Below are 24,585 nucleotides of genomic sequence, written 5' to 3'. Positions count from 1 at the left end.
ACTTCTGAAAAACAACTGCGATACAGTAAAATGCAATAAAAAAAACCCCTGCGATACTCTATAAAATAGTAAACAGATGTAGAAAATTACATGAGCATATGAGATTATTTAATTAAACACTACATATAACACTTATCCATGATGGACAAGATTAAAACCCCAAAGAAAGCTAATGTCATCCCGACCTTTCCAAAGTGACCATCATTGTCATACACTTCCTCTTTCTCCCCCAATGAAAAAAAAATTGTTGCTCCCAGTTTTACCATAGGCATGAAAATCTAAATTAAAAAGACGAACAATTTCTCTCTCATCTATTTCCCCAATATTAGGGCATTAAAAGTTTAATGTAACAGGCTTTAAAAAGGAGCAACCGTGATGCAGATGAATCAGAAGACAAGGTAATGCTACTGCTCAAATAAGGATGAACACAAGTTGCCATGATGTCACAAACGAAACTCTGAAAAATAACAACTGCACACAGCCGCCACAACTCTGAAAATACTCTCACAGTGTCCGGGACACAGGAAGAGGGTCTAAAACCGTGCCTGGACAATAGCAAGGCTAACGCATTAGAGACAAACCGTAACTACAATGCCCTTCCTAAGATAAAAATCCTGAATTCTGGAAATAACAAAGACAGTTTCAGTGGAGGGGAAAAAACACAAAGCAGAGATCCAAATCTTGAAGAGGTGCACAGAAAACATCTCCCCATGCTATGAAAATTATCTGTAGCTGCAAGAAAGCTAAGACTTAGTAACCCCACAAGCATGAAGACTTTTGAGCCGAATATTTCTGCCACATAATTATTATTTACGCTAACAAGGTCCTGAGCACCTCAGTCACGAACCAGGTCCTCCTAAGCCAGATGTTGTATAACCCAAGAACAAAGAGATACGACTTATACCCCCTTTTGGGCATATTAGAGGGGGGAAAAAAATTGTTTGCATGATTAACAGCATTTAAACTCGCTGCCCTCCCCAACTCATATACAAAAGGGCAGCGCCGGCCCAGGACGCTGCCACAAGGCATCCGTCTGCAGTGAGAAAAATAAAAAGGGGAAAAAAAAAAAAGGAGAAAAAAAAAAAGGGGGGGGGGGGGAAGGATAAAAGGTGGAAAGAAAATAAAAGGAAAAAGGAAGGAGAAGAAAAGCCCCGCAAATGGCTGCAGCCGCGACCCAACTTCCCTCCCCAGAGCGGGACGGGCTCACACCGGGGCCGGAGCAACCTGCTCCCGCAGCCTGTAACACCCGCCCCGGCCAGACGCGTGGGCCCGGGGCCGGCCCGCACCCGCCCTCCCCTTCCCTCCCTCTCCCCGCCGCCGCCCCGCTGCCCCCCCGGGGGAGGGCGCTCCGTCCCCCCGGGCTCCCCCGGCCGCGGCCGGGAGAGGCCCCCGGCGCCCCGCAGGCCCCGCAGCCGCCGCCCCGCCGCCAGCCCCCCCCCTCCGCTCCGGCTGCCGGGCGTGAGCGGCCCGCGGCCCGCCACGGGGCCGCGCTCCCCCCCACACACACCCCGGCGGGGCCTAGCGCGGCCTAGGCGGCCCCGCGGCGGCGCTGAGGGGAGGCGCGGGCGCCGGAGCCGGGGGTGCCTGGGCGGCCGGCGGGGGCCCCCGCGTTGCTGCGGCTGCGCCGGGCTGGAGGAGCTGGGAGATTGCGCGGTAGGACACTCACCTCAGAGCGGCTGCGCTGCGGCGGGCCTGCGCCGTGGAGCCTCTGCCGGGCGGCGGCCGGGGAGGGAGGCGAGCGGGGACGCGGCGCGGCTCGCCCTGAGCCGCCGCAATGGCGAGCGGGAGAGGCGGGGACCGGCGGCGGCGGCGGCGGCGGGAGGAGGCCGGGGGGGAGAGGGAGAGAGGGGGGGGAGGAGGACGTATGGCGTCATAGCCCGGCGCCGCCGCCATGATGAGGAGGGCGAGGGCCGCGGCGGGCGGGCGGCGGCGGCGCCATGTGCGGGAGGTCGGGGCGGCGGAGGGGCGAGGGAGGAGGTGGCGGGGAGCGGGCGGCCGTCGGCGCCATGTTGGGGAGGTCGCGGTGCCTCTGCCCCGCGGGGAGTGGGGGCGCGGAGGGGGCGAGGGGGTGCCGGCGCCATCTTGGGGAGGTCGCACCCATTCTCCCCCCCAGCGAAGGGGCTTCGGGCGGCGGGCGGGAGAGCCCTGAGGAGGCGGCGGGCCGGGCGGGGCGACCCAGCCCGGGCTGCGCTGGACCTGGCGCCTCAGCCAAGCGGGCTGCGGTCTCAATTGCGTTTTTCTGTGGGAAAAGCCCGTTTAAAACCATCCCAGCCAGCTGCTGGGCCACGGCTTTCCCGCCTGCACACTGCCGCGTACCGCCCTGGTTGTTTTGGGGTGGGAGAAACCATATTGCTGAGCTAATCTGGGTTTAAAAAAAAAAAAAAAAAAAAAAAGATCAAAATAGCATGTCGGGAGGCTGGCGGGGTGTGTGAGAGGCCATCTGTTTGTAGCTGTAAATCTTTGCCCGCTCCTGGTGAGGGCCGCTGGCTCGAAGCAGCTGTGGCTTCTGCGCTGGAGTTCCTCTGAAAAGCACCTTGGTCTCCTGCCAAGGGGACGGGTGTCCCTTCTGCACGGAAGAAAACAGTGATAAGATCGTTAGCGGACTGACCGCCTGCTTTCTGCCCTGAACACGAACATAGCCCACAAAGCCTCTCGTTTCCGCTGCTGCCCAGTGGGTATCGATGAACTGAACTCAGCTTCAGCCCTGCTAATTACCCTTCCCGGGTATATGGAAGCTAATGATTTCTTGTATTATTGTGTTAGGGCTCAGAGACATCTATTGGGATCGCAGCCTTGTTCTGGAGGAAGGTGTTCACATTCGAGGGCAGCCCCTGTCCCCAAGCAGCCTGGGGTTTCAGTAGGAACCTGAAATATAAAGGAGGAGGATTTAAAACACAGAGGAAAAAGGAGATGAAGGAAATAATAAAAATGGGTATAAATCTGTGTTTTGTAGGAGGGAGTCTTAAGGTGGGACTTGAAGTCTGATGCACCAAAGCTGTCAAATTTATGATGTTTTATCCACACCTAAAGAATAACATGGGAAATACAACTAGGAGAAAAGTTAACAGAAGCTTGTTAAGAGCAGCCTGGAAAGCAAAATATTTTCAGTAATATTCCTTCATTAAGGATCTTATGTGTTTATTATGTACTCTGTGCTAGAGATCTGGCAGGTCAAAAATTCAGTAGCCTTTTATATTAGAGTAATCATAATTTTATTTTTGTTGGCATAAAATGTATGTAATTTGTTTCGTCTCAGGACATCAGCCTACCGTCTGTGCCTAGTAGAAACCTCTTCCATGGGTATGTCATTGTACTAAAAATGATAAAATTTTTGTCATTATACTAATAGCCACTACTGGGATTTTACAAGTTCCCTTGAAGCATGCAGTACCAGTCCCTGTAAAAGGGGATGCGTTCTATACATGCCTGCCAGCTCACAGCACTCTGCAAATTTACTGATAGTCAGACAAATACAGAAAATACAGAAATAACTTCATCTGATAGGTGGAATGAAACACGGCCAAGAATTTTTTCTATTTACAATAGAATAAAGCAATAGTAGATGACTTAGGGCAGGAAGTGATGACCGTACTATACCCATCTGAAGATGCAAGCATATGGAAATCATGGTATGGAAAACAAATGCTAACTGGTGTGCCTTGTCTGCAGGGCCATCCGAGGCAATTGGCATGCACGTCAGGTCAGCTCGGGATCGGCTGTCCGCTTGCAGAGTCACACTCCAGTTGTCGTTCCACAGTGCCCCTGCATTTTTTTGGGATCTTTGTCACCACATGCACGCTCTCACAGCGCATTGTAGGGAAAATAACACCTCTGATTTTTGCGTAAATGTCATCTTAGCCCATAGACTCAGTCACTCTGAGTTGTGGATGCTCTGGATTTCTGTCATTGGCCTCCTGTAGGTACGAAATGTGGATCTGGGCCAAATGATGACTTACACCAGTTGCTGAGATGGATGTAACTTTTGCTGCAGAGCTGTGAAGGTGTTTTGGCTGGGGCTTGCTGCTGCACGAAGACTGGGGAGTGCCTTGCCAACGCAGGCAGACGTGTGGAGGCAGCTGATGTGGACTGTAACGGCAGTGAAATTCCCTTGTGCTAATCAGCAGTTTTGGAGCAGGGCCACAAGCACCGAGGCCTAGGACCGTGCTGCCTGACAGGCCTGGGATAGCCCACAGTGACCCAGAATCTCCACAGGAGGAAGGTCACTTCCTGGTACATGACAGGAAGGTAGATTTAGATGAGCCACCAAGAAAATTTCATAATGGCAGGATGTGATAATACTGGAAGAGCTTTGGGACACTCCAGAGTCTCCCCCATTGGAGGTTTTAACAACAGGTTAGACAAAATACCGCTCAGGAATGCTGTAGGTAGAGTTGCTCCTGCCTCAGGGAGAGGGATGAATGACATGACGTCTCGGGGTCCCATCCAGGTGCATATTTTCAAGGCCACATGTTGCTAATCGGTTTGGAATGGGCAGATCAAACCATGGGCTTGTGAAAGTGCACATTTATGAGTCAATGGCTGTTGAATGTGCTGGGACTGTGGCTGGCACATGTGCTCATTTTTTTTCCACCCCTCTCAAAGTGCTCTTAGTTATATGAAGAGAAGAGAAGAGTGCACACGGGACCAAAGCCTCTCGACAGGGAACAGCATGGACATTCATTTGGGATGTATCAGAAGGATCCACCAGAGAGGCAACATTTCCCAGTATGAACAAACTTACTCCTTCTCTTTGAAAAACTAAGCATCAGCGCATGTCTCTCCAGGTTCTTGTGGAGATCCAGACTGCGCCGTGTCATAGACCAGTAATGCTACGTGAAAAGGTTGAGAAAAGACTAACTGCGAGTACAAACGTACATTTGGCCAGCAGAAGGGTAGGGAGCCTGGCTTGCACACCTATAGGAATGCCAGGGGCTGGTTAGGACGTGCCGTATCCAGCATTCAGGGAAAGACGGGAAGGACAATGATGCACGGTGGGGAAAGGCAGCTCTGGTGACAGGGCACACCTGGAAAGGTTTACCTGGCCACATCCTCGATCTGGGAAGAGAAAATGTGGAAGGGATAATGTGAGGACAAGTTACCAGCTGGATGCGTCGGCTCAGATGCTGTGAGGCCATGGGAGAGAGGTCAGAAGACTATGTATAGGCTGTTTTAGCAGATCACCTTGTCTTTGGTTGGTGCTTCTGGGACAGAACAAGAAAACAGATGAGTAACAAGGAAGGATTGCCTAGGAAAAGATGCACAGGAAAGCATAAGGGGAATGGGAGTGCCTGGGTCAATTAGCTGGCACTGCTTTGTGAAATGGGTGGGTTATTACCAGCAGTATAAGTGGCTTTTGAGCTTTGGCCGACATCCTCAGACAGGTCTGGCCTGAAAGTGCCACCAGCCTTGGGTCACAGATTTTGTGTGTTTTCAGGTGTCACGGTAGGGTCCATGCACAAATAAGAGCCCTAGGTGAAGAGCTCTAGCTCCAGCGAAGACTTTTCTTCTGTGGGAGTGTGGCTGCGTTACAACCAAAATGTTTGCAAGTGTGAAAGAGTACTATTGACTTTTAGAGACCACAGAGATTGTATTTTCATAAGGGAATGAGACACATGCCCTTGCTGGTGTCAATAGACCAGGTCAATCCAACACATTGCTCCTATCAGCTAAGCCAACGTGGGCAGGAGGGAGATTTCTCCAGAAAGTGTTTCAGTGACACAGGTTTAGCTTTAGGACTTCCTGAACACACCAACTCTTGCTTATTTTACGACAACAGACATTCAACAAAGAGGAATCTGTTACCTTCCTGGGTTTATATGGGAAGGCTGATCTCTGGCATGCTGGAGATGAAGGAGCTGCACATGGTGGTGCAGCAGAAGACGCGCTCCTGGCAGGAATTCTCTTCAGGCTCTGCTTGCCACAGAATGTCCTAGCTGCCTCAGAGTTAAAACATCCGCTGGCTGTTGGCACTTCTTGGCTGCCTGTGCTTGCAAACGATGGAAGAGGTGGAATCCCAGCCATTTGGCATCTTGTATCATCAGAGGAGAAAAAGTGGATGAGTCTTTTTTCTTTCATATGGAGTTTTTATTCTAATCTTACGCCCATAGAAGAGAAAAGTAACTGATTCACCCACTATGCTGTAAACAAAACACCCTGATGATTTAGCAGAACTAACTGAGCAGTTTTTAAACGTTCACAGTGCAGACTGAAGGGGAAGACTATAGACACAGCTGCTTCGCCTTTTCCTTCTCTCCCTCTTTTTCAGATTAAAAAAATTGCATCCATTGCTTTCCTTTAATGTGAGTCTTTGCAACAGTAATTGTTCAGTAATGTGCAATAAACCAGATTTGCACGGCTCATAAAGAGCCAGGCTGTTTTTCATTACTCTAGGGAGAATGTTGATAGTGCAATGAGTTTGTTATAAGTAGCCTTGATTGGGCTCTGGCTGCCACAGCTTCTCTGGAGCCAGATTAGACCAAAGCTGAGTCTGAGTTTCGGGAGGATTCCTGTGATGAAAAGCTCTGTTATAGTTCATGTAGTTACCAAAGTCTCTACAGGTGCAATCATTCTGGAGAGCTGCTGCTTTAGGACAGTGGATTCCCGCAGCATGCCCCAGAGCCGGTCAGGGCTCTGCAAATACAGATTTCTGGTCTTTCATCTGAATATCCCCTCTCTTCAGTTTAGATCTCCTTACACCTAGTTCTCCACCTTTGTGGACACTTCTCAGATATTTTCAGCTTATTTTCACTCCTGCTCAAATGTAGTTTGGTCAAGTTCCGCATACGCTGATCTTGCCGTTTTTCTGCACAGAGTATGACAAGCATCTGAAGTTGTTAAAGTGCAATATGGGACAGAGTGAAGAGGCTGAACGTAATATGTGATCAGCTTTGCCAGGTATTAGAGAGAGGAGGAGGCATTTTCCCATATAATTCCAGTTCTCCAGGCTTTTTATTATTTAACATATTTGGTCTCTTTCCCAGATTGCCAGTAGCTTCGTGGAAAAGACACGTCCAGAGATTTTTTCTCTCTTGCAGGTTCAGCATCACGAGAGCCATCTCAAGACCAGAGTTTCCAGTATGGCCTCTCTGGGCTATGATGCCGTAACTCTAACTGCAGAGCTTAACCTTCCTTATAGCTCTTTGGCATCACCACCCAGAGACAGCTCACACTCGTAATTGCGCCAGCGAAAAACCCTAGTATGGAAAGCAATCAGGCAGTCAACAGTTAATTTCAAGATTTGTTTTCTTGGACGGTAATAAATTATTTTAGAGCTTTGCTGCCTATTTTTGAAGTTCTGTTTTGGATACTCACCTGGGCCAGCAGTGCTCCGGGGCAGCCTTGAGCCTCAAACCATTTCCCTTAGGAGCAGGGAGGGTTACAGTAGAAAGGGCGTCTGTGCTATGGACTCTGGAGACCTCGATTCTGTCATCAGCGGGGAGAAAGGTTGCATGGTGTGAAGATCTAGAAGATGCCCAGATTGGGGCTGAGACCCTTGTTTTGGCATACAATTATACAACAAAATGGGGTCTGAATGTGCAGCAACACCAGCGATACATGATGTGTCTTGGGACAGCAGCTTTACTTGTGGTTCCTTTTCTGCAGCAACTAGTAACCAAAAGCAGTCTGGATTTTGGGCTTGCCCCACAGCAGCCTGCCTCTTCACTGCTTCTCATAACTAGTGATTAATTGTTTCTATTCTGCCAGTACCCAGAGTATTTAGAAATAAAAGACGGCAGTGCTGGATGAGTGCCATTCTCTCATCTCTGTGCAACAGCAGTAATAGTAACAACTATAGAGAGAATGGCACGTAAGAGCCCACTTAGGCTATTATGTATAGCTTTTCAGTGTCCATTGCAGTGTTCCTTGCAGCTAAGCACCAAGCTACAGTAGATTTTACAGCAAAAACAGTTAATGGGGAGACAAATATGAGGCTGTAAAAAAGGAAGAAATGAGCTGGGAACTTGTTGGCAGGAAGGCTTTCCTCTCCCATCCCCACATTTTGCCTGAAGCTCATTTTCAAACACACTGGTGAAGATTTTTTTTTTTCATCCATTCTTAGGACAGGGGTAGCCTGACTTGAGTATCTAATTTCCGTGCTCAGCTTTGTCCTGTACCAGCACTGCACTGCTGCTGGAGCACCTGATAATCCCAGTCCTTGACTGTGGGACAGAGCTGGCAGGGGTGGCTGTGGCCAGTGCTGCTCCGACGAGCTTGGGAGCCCAGCCTCAGGGTGACACCTCCTTAGACCAGCTGCCCTCTTCCTGACGCGGGCTGTAGCATACAGTGCTTCCAAATAACGTGTTGTTGCAATGCCTTTTGTACAGTGCTGCGAATCCGCTCATTGCGAGATGCTTCTTCAGGTCCAATCTGCTTTTCTTAGGGAAATACGTTCCCCAAGCAGTCATTGAAGACTGATTACACCAAGTTGGATATTTATGATTTGCTTTTCTTCGTTACTCAAGGCAATTTTGCCTAAACTGTGTAACAGGCAAGGCGATTTTCCGCTGGCTGGGCTAGCCGTCTGAACACAATTACACTTGGCTATTCTTAGTGAGAGTGAGCAGAGCTGAGTTTACAACTGTGCAGGAGTGATAAGCTCAAGACGACTGCGTTTCCTCTCCAAGGACCTGTCTAGCTCTGCTGCACTTCTCCGCATCTCAGACACCACCGTGCTGAAGTCAGGAGGTATTTTTGTTGCCTGAACAGGGATGCCTAAAAGGCGCAGGCCGGGTGGTTTTCTTTTAACGGAAGATTAGGCAGAAAATCTCACACAATTTTACCCTCATCATCCAAGACTACTAGAGTCACAGAAGTTTTCAAGTTTTTTTAATACTCATTTTTATGGCCTTATATCAAATTCCTTCGGGTCCCTGAGCCACGGCCTTGTTGGTTTCCCTGGACTCATCACTTTGTGAAGAACTTACATTTCTGTATCCACACTAAACTTGCATTTGTTTTTTTCAGTAAAATCTTATATATCACAAAGAGTGGGGTAGATCTCACTAGATGTGAGTTCCTGTACCTAAACAAGACACCCTGAGCTGCTTTAAGCCTCTGCGTACGTTTAATCAGAGAATCGCATCCTGAACTCTTACTATATGAACTAAAGAATCTAGACGGCTAGTCCAGGCATCGATGCAGACATTTAGATTTAGGGGAGATTAATCCCATGAGTCTCAGTTTTATGACTCTCGTGTAGCAGCATGTGAGAAGAAAAACTGCATGTCGGAGGTGTTGTCACCTTGTGCTGATGAAGCAGTAGCATGGTGAAGCACAGAGGAAAGCAACAAGAATAACAGGTTTTAAAAATGTAACATAGGAATGAAAGGCTGAAAGTAGTGCATTTTCTTCTCCTAAAGAGCTGAAAGGAAGGAATTTTAAGAGAAAGGAGACATCACAATCCTTACTTCATGAAAGACCATTGTAAAGACAGTGGTGAACTGTGGGTTTGACTACTGCTAAGCTCAGGACTAGCACAGCTCTGCCACGTGTAGGCATGGGAACAGTCCTGGAGCTGTCTGAGAGCTGAATGACCCTGGGACATTTCAAGAGACACTGAGAAGCTTGCCAGAGACACCCCCAGGAGGTCCCCAGTCTGAAACCTCACAAACTGTTAAAACTACTTTGATCTCCTCTTCCAAGTAAGCTTGCAATGCCAGGTTGTGAAGAACTTTTAAGACCTGCCAAAGCATTGCGACGGACCCTAACTGTGGTTCTAGGCAAGAAAAGCAAAGTTATCAACTGCCAGTGTAAGAGCTTGAAAAGTTTCCTATTCTCTATCTGCTTTCTGGTGATGGCAAGAGAAATTATGCAAGCCACATGCATAAGACAATGGAAAAGGATGAGGAATCAATAAAAGCATGTACACTTCTAAGAAAATAGAGCTACTCCTTGGATGGTTCCCAAAGGGCAAGCTATAATTATCAGGTACTCCCAAAATATTATATCTATTTTCAGAAGGTGCTGGGTTTCATGGATAAAGTATCTCAGGAGCCAAAACAACAGGTGACAGAAGGAGGACTCTTGCTTTCAAGGACACCATTTCAGGCCATATCATTTGAGATGAGTCGGACACCATGGCAAGCGCAACGGTTATTACTAGGATAAGACAAAGAGCCTCATGCTTATAAAGCTCTGATATACCCCAGCAGAAGATGCCTGTTTCACTAGGTCTGCGCGCTTCAGCTTTAAATAATAAATAAAGCATTACTTACCTTGAAGAACTGAAGCACAAGATGAGATTACAAAATTGACATCACTAGAGGAGGCAATACTATCAATAGTATTAGAAAAAGCAGTGATTTCGTAAGCGTTGGCATTTTCTTCCTTGCATTTCTGCAAGCATTGGGTTGTTGCCAATAAGCAGATTGCAAGTCACGTCAGAAGCTTTAAACCAACCATAACTCTCCTTATGGAGCTCTCTTATGAAGCAACTGGTGTTGCAACATAATTCACTTTCCATAGAAAGGTCAAGTTAAGAAAACTAGGAACATGACATCACTCATCTACATCACTTGTGATCCAGCCTTCACTTCTGCTGTCTTAGGGGCTTGATAAAATCTGCTTACAACCCAGTCAAACTCTACAGACATGAAATAGATCAACAGGCCCCTCCCCTTCTCTGATGAAAAAAAAATCCATCCTACAAATGCAAAGCATTCCCACTTGCTCCTCCACAACCATCTCTAGTGAGGGATACATTAAATCAAGGATGGGAAGCTCCCAGAATCATCAAAAGCAAATGTCACAGAACAGAAATTCTCTCCATACATAAACATATTATGGTTTCAAGAAGGTCGATCAATCTAGATAACATTTGTATGAAAGTGCCATGAAAAGAAACCCATAGAAGCTGTCACAGACAACATTTTGTGTAAACAAGAAGGGAGCCAGCTCATTCCTGCTATGCAATGAGCAATGCAAGTAGTTGTAACTGTGATTTCAACATGCAAAGCGTTACATCATGGTAGTACATCCATCAGATCGGATGAGGATTTGGGGGCAGATTTATTCTACAAACATTTTTTCAGACCAAGAGAGGTCAAAGAAGTCATAGATAGTAAATTAATTTTTCCAGGAACGAAATATTTTAAGGAATGAGCGGTTTGCCATAAATGCGGAAAAGAAACATCAGACTTTTTGGTCCATAAGTGGTCATGCCTCACATGCCTGTTTCCCATCTTCTTTTTATCTATAAGAAGATCCCAGCATGACTAACTCAGGCAGAGATAGCTATGCTATAGACATGCAAAGCAAGGTGAGATGACCCATGTTTAAAGTCTCTTTCACGTGTGTTGACCATATTGCCACTGAGAAAACGCAAGAAAAACCCAACTCCAATAATTATTGTAACTAATTGCTTGACCAATACAACTTGTAATTCCAACATCAGTTTCGTAAACTGCTGGTTTAACATCTCAGTATGCATGGAGATCTCTTCTCCCAGCCTGGTCATCTTCGTACTTCACAGAACAGGCACTTCTTATTAAATGGTGTGGAAAAAGTGCCCGCAAGAGATGTATGACCTATTTGAATCACCCTGAGAGAGAAAAAGATTTTATGAAGTTAAATGTAATTTTCAACTTGCACTAAACAGCATTAAGTATTTTTGCTTTCTTCATATAACCCATGTAGTCCGGTCTACGCGCTAACATTAAAAAAGGGCTTCCTTTTAGATTGTAGGAGGACTTGGGCTATCCCTTGCAATTTCAGCTATTAAAAATATTCTAACATTCAGCAGTAATTGCAGGTGAACTTTTAAAGCATTTGGTTCAAGCATTTCCACCAAAGAGCAAACTGCTGCCTTCATGGCATATAATCACGGCCATTCCAAGGAAACTGTTGCAACCATGTGTTGCATTAAATATTTTCCTCATTTTTCTTAAACATTTCTGTTTTTTAGTGCCAATTACATCTAGAAGACAATTGGGAGAAATGCTGATACTAAGCCAGGTTTTGCATAAAAAAGATTTCACACACAGTTTACTTTAGCTTAGTCATGAATATATCAGACCTTAACAGTAAATAAAAGAAATACCTTTGGTTGTCTCTCCTGAAGTCATATAGCAATAACCTAGAAGGAACACTGCAGACTTAAAGGACTATATTTTATTTTAAAAGAACTAAATATTTCTTACCTTTAACAAAATTATGTACAGCCTAAACCAAAAAAAGTCAGGGAAAAAGGTATTTTCTCCCCAGGATTCTCTTATGACTAACCTATGGTCTGAGGCTGCCGGGGTGGGAAGGCCCTATAAACTAAGGGGACATCAAAAGCATCTGCAAGAAGCAGGACTCCTGAATTCACTGAATACCTCCAGAAAACTACCAGTAACTGGGTAATTATATAGCGGATAACACACTAGGATGTAAGAAAAGCCATCCCAGTATTTGAAATGGAAGACATCAATACTTGCAGGTGTAATGGTACCTAGACAGCAAGTCTCAGAGAGCAACCATTCCTGTAAGTTCTAATCTTTTGTTCCTTCTGGTCTTTTGTATGACAATTACTAACAAAAGAGAGGAAAAAAAAGACTTGTGCCTTTTTTTATCACAAACTGAAAGCTTGAAAGAGAGAGGCTTATACAAAAGACAGTAAAATCGGACTCTCTTTGTTCCTGGAGGACATCTGAAATGGCAGTGAGGAACCAAGACAGTGAAAAATGAGCACATGAGACAGGTGTTAACCTACTGAAAACTTTATTTTATTTACTTCTGCTGACACTATTTAGTGCCAACATCTAATATGCCTTTTGGATGAAAGTTTTTCTTTAAAAATTCACCGTAGTAACCGCTTCATTATGGAGACACCATTTATGAGCAAAAAAGTCCTCAGCTATCCTCCCCTGAAGTTGGGAAATAACAGCAAGGACACTTCTTAAAACGAGAAATGAGACAAAAGGACACATGCCACTTCTCAAGGCTTTCTTAGGTATCCTAAAGATCCACAATGCTTTTCTTAATGTGAAAATAACATGCTAGGAGATACCAGACAATACAGAAATGCTGACTGAAAGAAAGAGTAAAGAAGGCAAGCTGCTCACATACATCTTGAAAAATTCTAATACCAAATGTGGTAAATAATATCTTTTTTTAAGCTTTTTATATGTATACGTAGCCGTCACTCACATCACATAACAGTCCTGTGACTCTCCCCTCCGCACTGCTGTGCCCCACCCACAAACATGCACATCAACATCCAGTGTATTTTTAACAGCAGGGCTTTGGAATACAACTTCCTACCGGAAATGTGAACCTCGCGTACCCAAAGCAGCACGCTGTGCACGATTGCTCAGTAACAGCAAAATGAAAGAAGCCCTAACACTAGAAAAATGTTACTCCCTGCAAGAGGTGACGCAGGTAACGCCACAAAGTTCCCTTGCACTGTGCCCATAAAGCAAAGGGCCTCTCCAGCTTGCAGTTTCCCCTCAAAAGATTCTTTGCGGATTTGAGCAGAACAGGCTTTATTCATCATAAACTCAGCTTATAAGTTCTGCACCCCAGCAGGCAGAAAAGCCCTTCACAGAATCAAACTCTTACAGGTTGTGATAAACCAGAAATATCTGCAAGTGTCATCCCGCAGCAGCGGAGACTCCCTGTAAAGTCACGTCCACTTGAGCCAAAGACTCGCCCTTAGAAGTCAGCAGCACAGCCTGTGGCACTCTGAAGCAACACATTGAAATAGAGAATCGAGCCTTTTGAAGTCCAAACTTTTCTTTAGAGATGTCTGTTGGTCTTTATTAACCACCAGGGAGCCTGAATTACGTGCAAAATTGAGATGGATCAAGGCGTGAGAGAGGTAAAAGGCGGGGGGGAAGTGTTTCATTTTTCAGTTTGGGATGGTTGGAAGGGTTTTCTCATCTGTTGTCAAAGAAATGAATGGCAACTTTTCAGATACACTAGAAAGCAGAGTCTTTGTCCTTTGCACTTCACTGGTCACCATCTGGTGTGCTCAATTGCATCATGCAGAAATCAGATTTTTTTTTTTTTTAAAGAGAAAACATATAATGATATTGCACTATTTGTTCCATAATTTTTGCATACTAAAACTTTGCTTTGGAGTCTTTAAATCATTGTAGCTCAGTCTATCACAGATGTAAAAATGGCTTCCCTTACTTGTAACCGTTGTATCAGATCAGACCACTTGCCTGTCTTGTGTGGCACGCCGTCTCCTGCGCTGGTCAGATAACAGCTGCTTCAGAGGAAACTGCGCACAATGCTGCAATAGGTAGCTGGAGAATAACTTGCCCAGGAGGAAGATCCTTCCCCAAACACCTGCTCTGCGTGCAGTTGCTGTTTAACTCCGTTCTTCATCTTGGCAAGAGATTGTACTGCTCTTCAAATTCTCCTGCGAACTGATCCTGGGATGCAAACTGACAGTGACAGTCGGGGGCTGCCCCATGATGTTAAGCAGTTCCTACCTCAGTGCTCGGAATCATCTGTCCCTTAAAGCTCTGTGTAATAAATATATCATACAAAAAGGGAATGATTTTTTTTTTCTAATTTATTTTTTTAAACGTTTAGCTCGAGATGCTAAATACAGAGGTTGCAAGAGATCTCTTGCTTTAGAATGCTGATACTTGGAGGAAATAGCTGCAAGTATATGCTGTGACCAGAGACTTCCTGGTGGGTGATGGGGAAGCAAGAACATCAGTAAATGCCGAGGAAGACACGTCGATGCACAACATAGAACAAAGTGGTACTGCAAACCACATACCTGATTCAGAAAACATGCCAACTGCAGACTAATTAGCAAGGAAACAAGATACCCACCATGATTTCCTTGACATGTAGATGAAACAGATTCAGTGGAGTAGTGCAGTAGCCTACATAATGACAGCAGTTGGCCTACAAGCAATGCCACAAAACTATGATTTTACCTCTTCATAGAGGGAACATTTTAAGCTGGAGAAACAGCATAAAGCTTTACAGGCCTTTATCAGTTTGGGTCGATCACATTATAATTGACTGTTCTGTTATCTGTAACATAAAGTTACCTGGAAGTCGGAAAGGTGCTGCACCTCCTCCTGCAGTCAAGTCAATCAGAAATGGCCTTGAGAGACAGCTGGCTGCTCTGCCAGATTGGCACCGCAGATGTTCAGCCCTGAGAAACCAACTGAAATTCTGATGTGATACTTCCTGTGCACGTCACAGTGCCGCTTGGTGTAGAGAGCGGTCTTGCATGCTCACAGTCCCTCGGGTATCCCCCTTATATTAGCTCTAGCCCATTGCAGATTTTCTTTTCCCGACTCTTTCTCCAAGATTTCAGCTCTTTTGTATTCCTTCCCCTCTCTCCACAGCCTGCGTCAGTTCAGGACACATCCTCGCCCCTCCCAGTCACTCTACTGCATCCTTCCAGTCAGTGTAAGAATCTGGGAGATGTACAGCTTCGCTTGACACGCTGCTTCACAATTTACCAAGGGCTGCGTTAAACACATGGAGGAAATGGAGTGAAACAACTCTGAACCGTAACACAAAGCTTGTGGTCTGTAGCCAGGATGTTCGGACTAAGACCGATTACTGTAAGAGGAGACCTGGTGAGGGGGGGTTCATCATCACCTCTAACTGTGTAACACAGCATCACTGGCAACATCTAAGCTAGATCTCCAGATTTTCACTACAGCCAAAGGAGAGCTGGTGGTACATTCGCTGGAGCTTCAAGTAGTGCTTATCTGTAGCTATTTCCTTTAGAACAAGGTGAATCACCCAGATACGCAGATGGCATCGCATGGCTCTGTTGACCCAGAGAGGGAACACAGGGCGACTCTCACACAGATAAGCTGATATTAGAGAAATCATACTTAACACTGTCAATCTTACCATATTATCCACTTTCTGAACTCAAGTTTCCACCAGCATGGTTAAACGACCTGGAGGTACACCAACACTATTGGGGAGCACGTCCCATCCCTAAAAGAACGGCAGTGGTATGGGTAAAGCACACCCCACTACAAACCTTTCAGACGGCTGAGGCGCAATGCTTTATTCCACACAGAACCGGAGGGCGAAGGGCCACAGCTGAAATTACAATGGCATAGTGTCACTTACCACTTGCCACTCTATGCTTAAGCTATAATAAGACTATCTTTGTATGGACACAACAGTGACTATGGCAAAATACTTGAGCTAACCACTGGAGAGGTCAGTACGAGTCTAATCCACAAAAAAGTCTCCTCTACACTAGGGAGCCTGGTTTTCACTGAGTCCTTTGCTTTCCAGCCACCTGGTTACTTTCCTTTCTTCCCCTTCTTTTTGGGGGCGCCAGGCCAGGGAAAGCCCCGAAACTCCAGGCAGGCGGCGGCATTGTGGCAGATGTAGTAGGCATTGAGCATGGCAGCTGGGCTGAGGATATCCACTTCCTTCACCACCTTCTTTGCTTTCTTTTTGGAGCTTTTGCCTTTGCCACGCTTGGGTTTGCTACTTTTAACTGCCTGCAGAGAGAAAATGACCACAAAAGCACTCAGTTAGTCCTGCGTCTTCAGGGTCTCACTTCTGGGTAGAGGATCCCAAGACATACCAGAACAGCTGTTTCATTGCATCTTAGTCCTGGCTCGCAGTATTAGCTCAGAGCCTCTCACCACAGACTCCTGTACTTTGTGGTGATTTTATATACTCACAAGCATTAATACACTTTAACCAAATCCATATTTGCTCTATAGGCTGTAAGAATCCTTAAAGTCATCAGAGAGAGCTAACTACTGTTCCCCTGTGCTTCTCCCTGGCTAAAAAAGGTTTGTGCACAACGGAAATCATATATTCTTTTCAATTGATTTTTTAATTAATGCATTATGATACAATCCTAGAATAAACTAAGCCTATGTTGTGTGTTCATCCACTACTGTGTGTCTACTTGTGACTCTGGATCATAAACTAGAAAAGCAGGTCTCCTTTCTACAGCTGTGGCCTTTTCAAGGCTCTGCGATACAGTTGCTCTTCTACCATTAGCAGTAACACAAATCAAAGCAGCAGCTCTGCCATTCTGTATGTAGGAAGGAGGTGTTGCCAAGACTCACTCAAGCCCTAGAGCAGGCCAAAAAAAATACTACTGTTAACTCCAGCTGATTAGCGCTTGTGCCTGAACACCCAGCCTCTTGCCTCCAAGAGGGATTTGCCAGAGTCTGATTCACTCCCTGGATTGTTTTCTCACCCATCCTGGCCACTCCTCACAACAAGCCCCGAGCGTGTCTGCGTGGAAGATGCTGCCTCCAGGTAGTGAGCAACAGAAACCGGGTCAGGGACCTGGAGGGATCTCTCATTGCTGCTGTGTAGGCAGGAAAATGGTGATGGCAACACGGAGCCAGAAGGTGGGCAGTATCCCAGGAATGTCGAGGATGGAGCGATAGCTAGTCCCAGAAAAGGCTGAACAGGAGTATTTACACATCGAGTAACTGAAAGTATTTGATCTCTGGTCTGATGCCAAGAGCACTTTCAGTACACACCAAGTCACTTTATGCATCTGCCCATCTATTTCTGTTATTTGCCTGGTTTTGCACACTGTAATTAAGCGGATCTAAGCACTTCATTAGAAAGAATTAGCACAGATACAGCCAGAAGGCCACATGTATCAGTTGGGCATAAACCAGGGGAAGGCAGTAAACGTAGCATATTCTTCCTGGTATCAATTCTAAAGAGTCCCTTTACAGCTCAGTACTGTTAAATGCAAAAGAGACAAACATTTGTGCTCTGAGGTACAAGAACACAGTCAGGGCTACAATCTTCAGAATCAGCCAAGACCACAATGTGAAGGAATATTTAAGGGGGGGGGGGGAGGGGGGGGGGAAGTCAAGAGTTCTACATAAAACACACAGAACCACTATCCACAGAAGCAAAAAAAGACAGAAAATACAGAGTGCAAGCTGCAGCTGATGGCAGATTGTTCCCTAAACCTTCAGTCATGCAGACTGCAAACTACCTGAACTCAGGCATATATTAGAGAAGGCAACAAGCCTTTTTTGCAGACCTTAATTGAATAGAATTTGTTGAATACTTCATGTGCTGGAATGTGCACACTTCACAGAGTAGATGCTTATGTCAGATTTTTCAGCCAGTCACCTGAATCACACTTCCTGTTTACACGCTCCCAGCAGGGTCACTGGTGGATTTTGTGACCACAGTTAGGTTCCTGGTCAGAATTTGACCTGTAGCTGATCTTTCAAAATAAAAAAGGTGCTTACAGGTAAGGGCAAACTGTTGTCTAAGTCTGCAGTGAGAACTAGGGAATGCCTTTTGCCTGGAGCAGCCTCACTGTTCCTGCTGTCCCTCTGCAGCGGATACCTGTGACCTCCACGCTTTATATGATCTCAATCGTTGTCAGCAACTGTCTCGTCTTCTGTTTCCTGTCTCTCATGAAATGGGGCATTGGTAAGCTGCAGTCAGCTCACACATTTGAGCACCGCCTAGAGCAGGGGTTCCTGGAGCGTGGGAAGCTAACAAGCTACAGCACAGCATCGCAAATGCTGTCAGAAGTAACACCTTGTGCATGTATGTGCACATACAGCAGTGCCAGAGCCAACGCCTGGCACACCAGCTGACAACCCCAGGATTTCTTACGGATTTATCAGGCAACCAAAGGACATGTGATGCTTAACAGAGTGCAGTTCTTTTTCCGCGTGTACAGACAGGACTCGCGCAGATCAGATCTCCTACCCTGATCTCTTGTGAGTTTTTAAACTACAGCCCAGCGTGACACCTGAACACTCTTCAAAAGTACTGGGTAATCCATGTTTGTGCAGCATTTTCATTCACCCACAAGCAATAAGATTTGAGGCTTTATAGGATGTGTGCAAAATTTTACAGCCTGTAGCCAAGAACAACAAGAAAAGCTAAAAATCAGAATCAGGTGCATGCTTTCACACAAAGTGAACTTGGGCAGGTCGGTTTATGTCCTGCAGCCTTGGGAAGGAACCTTTTGGATATTAACTCAATTTCCTTAAAAAGTGGTATCAATACTCTTCAGAAGAATCAAACCTGTATTACCATGGCTATATCCTTTTACTGAGCAGAGGTACTCCAAGCCTTGAAGATGGACCCTGCAACACACAATCACACAGTGGATTACACGCTATGCAAAGCACTAAACTTCAGCGTTAAAGAGGAAAAAGAAAAAAATAGTTAAAGTTAGGCCCTTGCAAAAATAGGTTGAGGTGTGCCATACCTAAAAGCATTTATTTGCAGAGAATCACCTGTGAAGTTATCTACTAACCGCCAGATTCCAGGACTCTGAGCTTTTCAGCAAAGCCCTTGAGATTTTCCTCTAACAATGCAAGACTAGACAGGGAAAAAAGGAGAGCCTGAACCTCAACTCGGTGCCAGCAACCTGGAAAAGGCACTTGCTGAGCCCTGAGCTCACGGCAGCGCTGCCGGACTGCTCCATACTCACCTCACCCACCGACCCCATCCCTGCCTGCAGGAGACCCCGTGTAGCACAGGCAGGACCTTACCTCCCTGTCTCCACAGCACGGGCTGAAGAAACGAAGCTGTGGAGAGCTTCCCCCACACCCCCCGCGTGAAAAGACAACGAGTTCTCCACAGCCTTCCCCCCTCACCGGGTGAGAGGCGCCTGTCCCGCAGAGACACAACGCTCCAGAAATAAAAACACAACGCTTATACGCAGCCCACCGGAGCCCCCGCTCTGCCTGCGGCGGGCCCCGAGCGCTGAAGGGGTCGGGGTCCGGGTCCGGGTCCCGGTCCCGGTCGTAACCTCCCGTCACGGCCGCCGCCGCCGCCGGGCACGGCCTCCCCTGGTTTACCTCCCGCGCCGCGTTGTCATGGCACCCAACCCCCGTCTCCCCAGCCCACGCATGCGCAATGGAAGGCGGGAAAGCAGGGAGGGGCGGGGGCGGCCACTGACAGTCGCAACTGCCGCCTCAGGAAAAGGGCGGGAAAAGCTTTTCCGGGGCTGAGGGGAGCCGCCGCCGCCGCTGTCCCGCCCCCCGTGCTCGGAGAGAGCCGGGCGAGAAACAAAGCACAAAGCGGCCTTACCCCACCCACAGCGAAAAGTACCAGCGAAAGGGCATAGGGAGGGAAAAAAAGTACCACAACAACTTACAGCTGAGAGGAGGAGGGAAGGAAGTTGCTTTTCAAAGATTATGGGAAAGATTGGCGTTTGGTAGACTATTAAGTTAAAATTCACGTTTTTGTGGGCAAAAAGCCTCGGATTGGGAGATGTTGTGCCTCGGCTTGCTGGCCCTGCGGGGGGAGGTGCAGCCAACGCCTTCATCCGCTCTGATACTGTGGTGTGACAATGGCGGGGGCGGGGGGGTGTCTCTTCATTTCACCAGCTGAGTCAGAGTCCTTTGCCGCAGAAACATTTTTAAAAACAACCTCTGCTTTTGGCTCCTTTGAGAGCCACAGTTTCACACAGCAGGCACCAAAAACTATGCATAATAGAGTTTGGATGTTTTCAAGAAATTCCCATACAGTGGTGAAAGTTAAGCTGAGGTCTGAGACCCAGGAAAGTGATGGAGGTTGAGGGGTCGGAGGGAGGAGCAGGCAGCTGAAGGGTTCATTTCAATGCCCCACATCTTTTTTAGCCAACAGTTTTTTCACAGCCAGGGTACTAATGCTTGTAAATACCCTTTTTTTTACACTTTGGAGAAAGGATGGGAGACAGCTGTCTCTTCTGCATCCCTCAGCACCAGGCTTTCACTTGCAAAGTGCTAAAAATCAAAAAGCACAAGTGAAAAATATCAGTAGGAGCTGAATCGCCTCATAGAAAAAAATAGCTCATAATTACACTATTGCCAAACCCCAACACATCAATGAGTCTGCCTAGATCATGGATTTATTTTTATCTCAAACATTAACCTCTCTCAATCTGCTCTCTGGTACCTAAGCCCATAGGATGCACTTTATCATATTTTAAAGCTCATCTTCCAAATCTTGACAGGTAGGAGCTTGGAGGGTTTTTGATTTTAGTGAGATTTCCTAAGGAAACGGGGCTTGCACTGGCACACCTGTTGCCCATCAGCCCGTCTGCAATACCTTCTGAGCCAGTTGGGTGATTCCAACCAATATTGACCCAGAGGTAAGAGTTCAAATACATGAATTCTCTACACATTTCATGAACATCATCAGCTGCACAGGGTGTGGGAGAGAGACACTATTAATGTCTCTGTTGAGGAAATGTTAACCCAGCTCAGCCCGTCTCTGGGCTGTTTGGCAGGGGCATGTGCTGTCATTGCAGTGGGGAGGACAGAGCCGTATTTCAGGGCAGTGGGACATGAAGCCGTAGGAAGACAGCTTTGTTTCAGAGTGATTAATTTTAACAAAAACAAGAATACTCTTAATTTTGGGAGCTGGAGGCTGTAAAATAAGTTTCAAATATCAGAAGGGCTCTTCATTTTAATACAATGGTAAGTACTGAAGACCAACATGTAACTTCTTTTTTTAAAAAGCACTTTTGGGAATAGAGATGCCTTTACTTTTTAATTTGCTTATTGGACATAACAGCTGTCCAGCCTTTGTTTTCTTCCCTGGTATGAAGTTTGTACTGTCTGTACAGTCTGTTGTGTACAGACATTTAAATAAATCAACATTGGAAGGGACTGTGGGTAGGGGATTGTAAATCTGATTCACAAAAATACCCAACCATCTTTCCCTCTCTTCCTGGCAGCTACAGAGATTATTGGGTTTATCACAAATACAGATTTCCATCTCATGGAATTATAATGATTAACAAGCATTCACCCGTTGCTTTGGACGTTGTGAAGTGATGCGGTGGTTAGAAGGTATGTGGACTCTGTAAAGGAGCTTTTTTAATACTGATAGAAGAGTGAACATATTTGGCTATGAACGTACAAGTACTGAAGGGGGACAGAACAACTCTGTAGTGGTGGAATTGTTTGCAGGGACAGGATTTCAGCATGAAAATAGAAGTGGGTGTAGAGAATGAGCCAGACCAGTGACTGAGTAGAGTAAAATGCGGTTTAATGAAGAATGATCAGAAGAACGCCTAGAAATGAGAACAAAAGAAGAGAACAACAAAGAAAACAAGAGCCCAATAAAACATGAAGAGAAATAAAGGCATTGGTGAAAGAAGGGAAGAAGGTGGTCAGGAGGAAACGTTTGAAGGAAAATAATTATCACTGCATGTAGATTAGATATCAAAAGACGGCTAAATGACAGGAATGAGTGCAACAGCAAAATGCACCAGGTGATGACTAGAGGAGGAGCTCAAGAATAGAGAAAGCAAAGAGCAAAGGCACTCCTTGGCAAAATAGAGGTCTAATGATTATCTCTTTTATCAAGAGGGAAAGTTGAGCCAGGAATGCATTTTGGATGGAGAAACGAGAGCAGGAAACTTTGGAAATAATATCAGCTGGGTCATCACCCGACATCGTGGCTGAGCGTGGGTGTCAGCGGAGAGCGAGATGCTGCTGAGGAGGATGTTTTGAAAAGCAATTTTGAAACATGGAGTGGGAACCATTAGACTTATTTGCCTTGAGCAGAAAGGGATTGAGTTAATGGAAAACACCTTTTTATCTTTCCAAAGCAATGTGTTTGAGTGCCTGACCAGCTGAATGCCGTTACTGTGAATATGATGCAGTCCTTTCTCAATCCAGTGGAAAAAACTTCTCTGTTGTAATCTGGATGTGTTACATGTTTTCAAGAACAAGCGATAAGACATTCAGTGTAGAAAACATACATCTTAGATTCTTTTTCTTATCATGGATTCTTTTACTTATCGTATTTTCTCTAGAAAATACCAGCCTTTTTGCTCTCTTGACTGTTCTCTGTTGCCATGAGTGGGATCCAGGAGAATGTGCTATTCAGAGGGAATTGCTTTCTGATCAGTGGGGAGTATCAAGCTTCACTGAGGCTAATGAGCATGTTATCTCTCCTACTCGGACTAAATGATGGAGCAGCTGAACTTCTTTGTATTTAGCAGTGAAGGCAAACGAGGGATACTGTTACCCTGTCTCATAGACCAAGCTTGTCAGGGCAGCATAGAAAATGAATTGTAGAGTGAGGAGGTTCATTGCCGTTTGAAAAGGTGCAGGGCCTTGGTCTTTGGTTGTCCTAGGCATGTCTGTGGTTTGAGTCTTGTTTTCAGTGGCTAAGTTTACTAAAGCAGCTCCCATTCTTCCTTGTGCTGCTCGTTTCTCTCCCTTTTCTGTCTCTAAGAGGCCACGGGCAACTGAATCAGTTAGCTATTTGAGATTAAAATAGCCCTGCCAGAAGAACATTCACTGCTGAGGAAAATCTCAGAGGAATCCTGGTACCTGATCAGAAGGAGCCAAAAAGACAGCGGAAGAAGCAAAAGAACCAGAGAGGATAGGGAAAGGCTCGGTAGTGTAGCTTGGAAAGAAGGTCTGCAGATTTTTCTAAGTAAAACTCTTTTGAATGAGTCTTGGGATGCATAATGAAAGAAATAATGAAAAAAAATTTATTTTTGCTGTGTTTAGGGAAAAATTATTTTGTGTAATTTTTACTAACAAACCACATGGCATAAAAGAAGCAATCATAATTATACTCATTATCTCCTTTTAGCAAAAAAAACTGGCAAGAGACCACATTATACTTACTATTGAGGCTAAAAAGAAGTAACAGTAGTGACAAGCGTGTCTGAAATATTAGATCGAGGAGACAAAAGTTAGCCTGTGCAGTCAACTGTTGTATTTTGTAAAGATGCTTGGACCTGGCTACAAAACAAGCTACTGTTTACACATGCAAGACTTTTGATAAATAATTAAGGGAAGTTTCTGCAAACTAAGAGTATAATAAACCTGGCCTCATAAAGTCACTGCTGTAGTTACAACTGGTTAAATAAAGAGTGCTTTAGCTGTGGCAGCTGTCAGGCCAGGACATCTCAGTATCATTATTTTTATGGAAATATTCACATAAAAGAAAGGAGGGATATTAGGTCTTTTTCACAGCGAGAGAAGAAAATGTACATGCACAGCCAGGGGACCACGTCCAAATTGAGAATCGAATGACTACTGAGAAGAGTGTGTGTGGGGAAACATAACGTCTTATGTTCCTTACTCCAACAAATTGATAATATCTTTTTTTAACAAGTTGTTCCATGAGCCGTGGAATTAATGAAAGCCAGCATCACACAGATTCGCATCCTTTCCCTGCAGCGCTCTGCAGCTCAGCCTGCCTCCCCCTTGTCTTTTCCCAGCACTAACCATGAGCCTTCCCCATGTCCTGCAGAACAGAGTTCCTCTTTCCCCCAACCCCAGTGCACGAGGCAGCTGCAGACTGGCCCCGGCATCTGCCAGGCAGACGCAGATCCACCAGCCATCATACGGGCGCTAACTGTCCCGCTGCTTTCTGCCAGACCGAATGGATCAAGGCTGAACTCCCCCTGTCTTTGCCTTGCTTGGGGAGTTAACTGCCAACTTTCACAGCTCTAAAAGGAACTTAATATCTTTGAGGCCTTTTATCCTTCACTCAAATTTGCATGAAATTAGCTAACCAGTTTGAAAGTTGCTTATAGAGGACTGAGAAACTAATAGTGTAATTGCATGTGCTTCATATGCCTAGAAAACAAGGATAAAAATAGAAGAATCTGTTCTGAGGTACTGAAGAAAATTGCTTATGGACAGCAAAGCTTTCAGCAACCACCTGTAGGCTAAAAAA

General features: G+C 45.8%; 3 protein-coding genes and 1 long non-coding RNA gene across 12 annotated transcripts in view; 2 read left to right on the top strand and 2 right to left on the bottom strand.

The window, feature by feature from the left end:
- The window catches only part of NRF1 (nuclear respiratory factor 1), a 71,305-nt gene extending 69,480 nt beyond the window's left edge, over window positions 1–1,825 (bottom strand). The window contains exon 1 of one of the 3 annotated variants that reach the window (XM_075141669.1): window positions 1,667–1,825. The gene's annotated coding sequence lies outside the window, so the exon portion shown is untranslated. The remainder of the gene's footprint in view (window positions 1–1,666) is intronic. The other 2 variants (XM_075141591.1, XM_075141599.1) reach the window with 2 other exon arrangements.
- Window positions 376–6,298, top strand: LOC142078077 (uncharacterized). Its single transcript, XM_075140607.1, has 4 exons — window positions 376–398; window positions 1,128–2,932; window positions 3,257–3,300; window positions 3,670–6,298. Exons 1-2 carry the CDS (start codon window positions 376–378, stop codon window positions 2,359–2,361), a joined length of 1,257 nt encoding a protein of 418 aa, XP_074996708.1. The 3' UTR covers window positions 2,362–2,932; window positions 3,257–3,300; window positions 3,670–6,298.
- Window positions 6,299–15,956: 9,658 nt separating this feature from the next.
- The window catches only part of SMKR1 (small lysine rich protein 1), a 9,390-nt gene continuing 761 nt past the window's right edge, over window positions 15,957–24,585 (bottom strand). The window contains exons 1-4 of one of the 7 annotated variants that reach the window (XR_012672334.1): window positions 19,545–19,742; window positions 18,976–19,028; window positions 17,147–17,358; window positions 16,346–16,430 (exon numbers count right to left, since the gene is read on the bottom strand). Coding sequence is in view for 5 of the 7 variants with exons in the window: in XM_075141730.1 (XP_074997831.1) it covers window positions 16,227–16,430; window positions 18,976–18,978 (207 nt within the window). In the remaining 2 variants the exon portion in view is untranslated. The other 6 variants (XR_012672335.1, XM_075141730.1, XM_075141724.1 and 3 more) reach the window with 6 other exon arrangements.
- The window catches only part of LOC142078734 (uncharacterized), a 15,107-nt gene continuing 11,829 nt past the window's right edge, over window positions 21,308–24,585 (top strand). Inside the window, exons 1-2 of the long non-coding RNA XR_012672336.1 lie at window positions 21,308–21,353; window positions 21,614–21,728. This is a non-coding gene — a long non-coding RNA (uncharacterized LOC142078734). The remainder of the gene's footprint in view (window positions 21,354–21,613; window positions 21,729–24,585) is intronic.

Source organism: Calonectris borealis, chromosome 1 (assembly GCF_964195595.1).
Source record: "Calonectris borealis chromosome 1, bCalBor7.hap1.2, whole genome shotgun sequence".
NCBI classification, from domain to species: domain Eukaryota; kingdom Metazoa; phylum Chordata; class Aves; order Procellariiformes; family Procellariidae; genus Calonectris; species Calonectris borealis.
The sequence above is the reverse complement of the archived record's forward strand: the minus strand, read 5'-3'. Positions and strand labels throughout refer to the sequence as shown.

What these genes read in the sequence shown, in the direction of transcription:
- LOC142078077 (XM_075140607.1), top strand. Translation starts at nt 376, where the DNA reads ATGCAGATGAATCAGAAGACAAG. An exon ending in CAGATGAATCAGAAGACAAG is followed by an intron (nt 399 to 1,127) that starts GTAATGCTACTG and finishes AGAAAATAAAAG; the next exon opens with GAAAAAGGAAGGAGAAGAAA.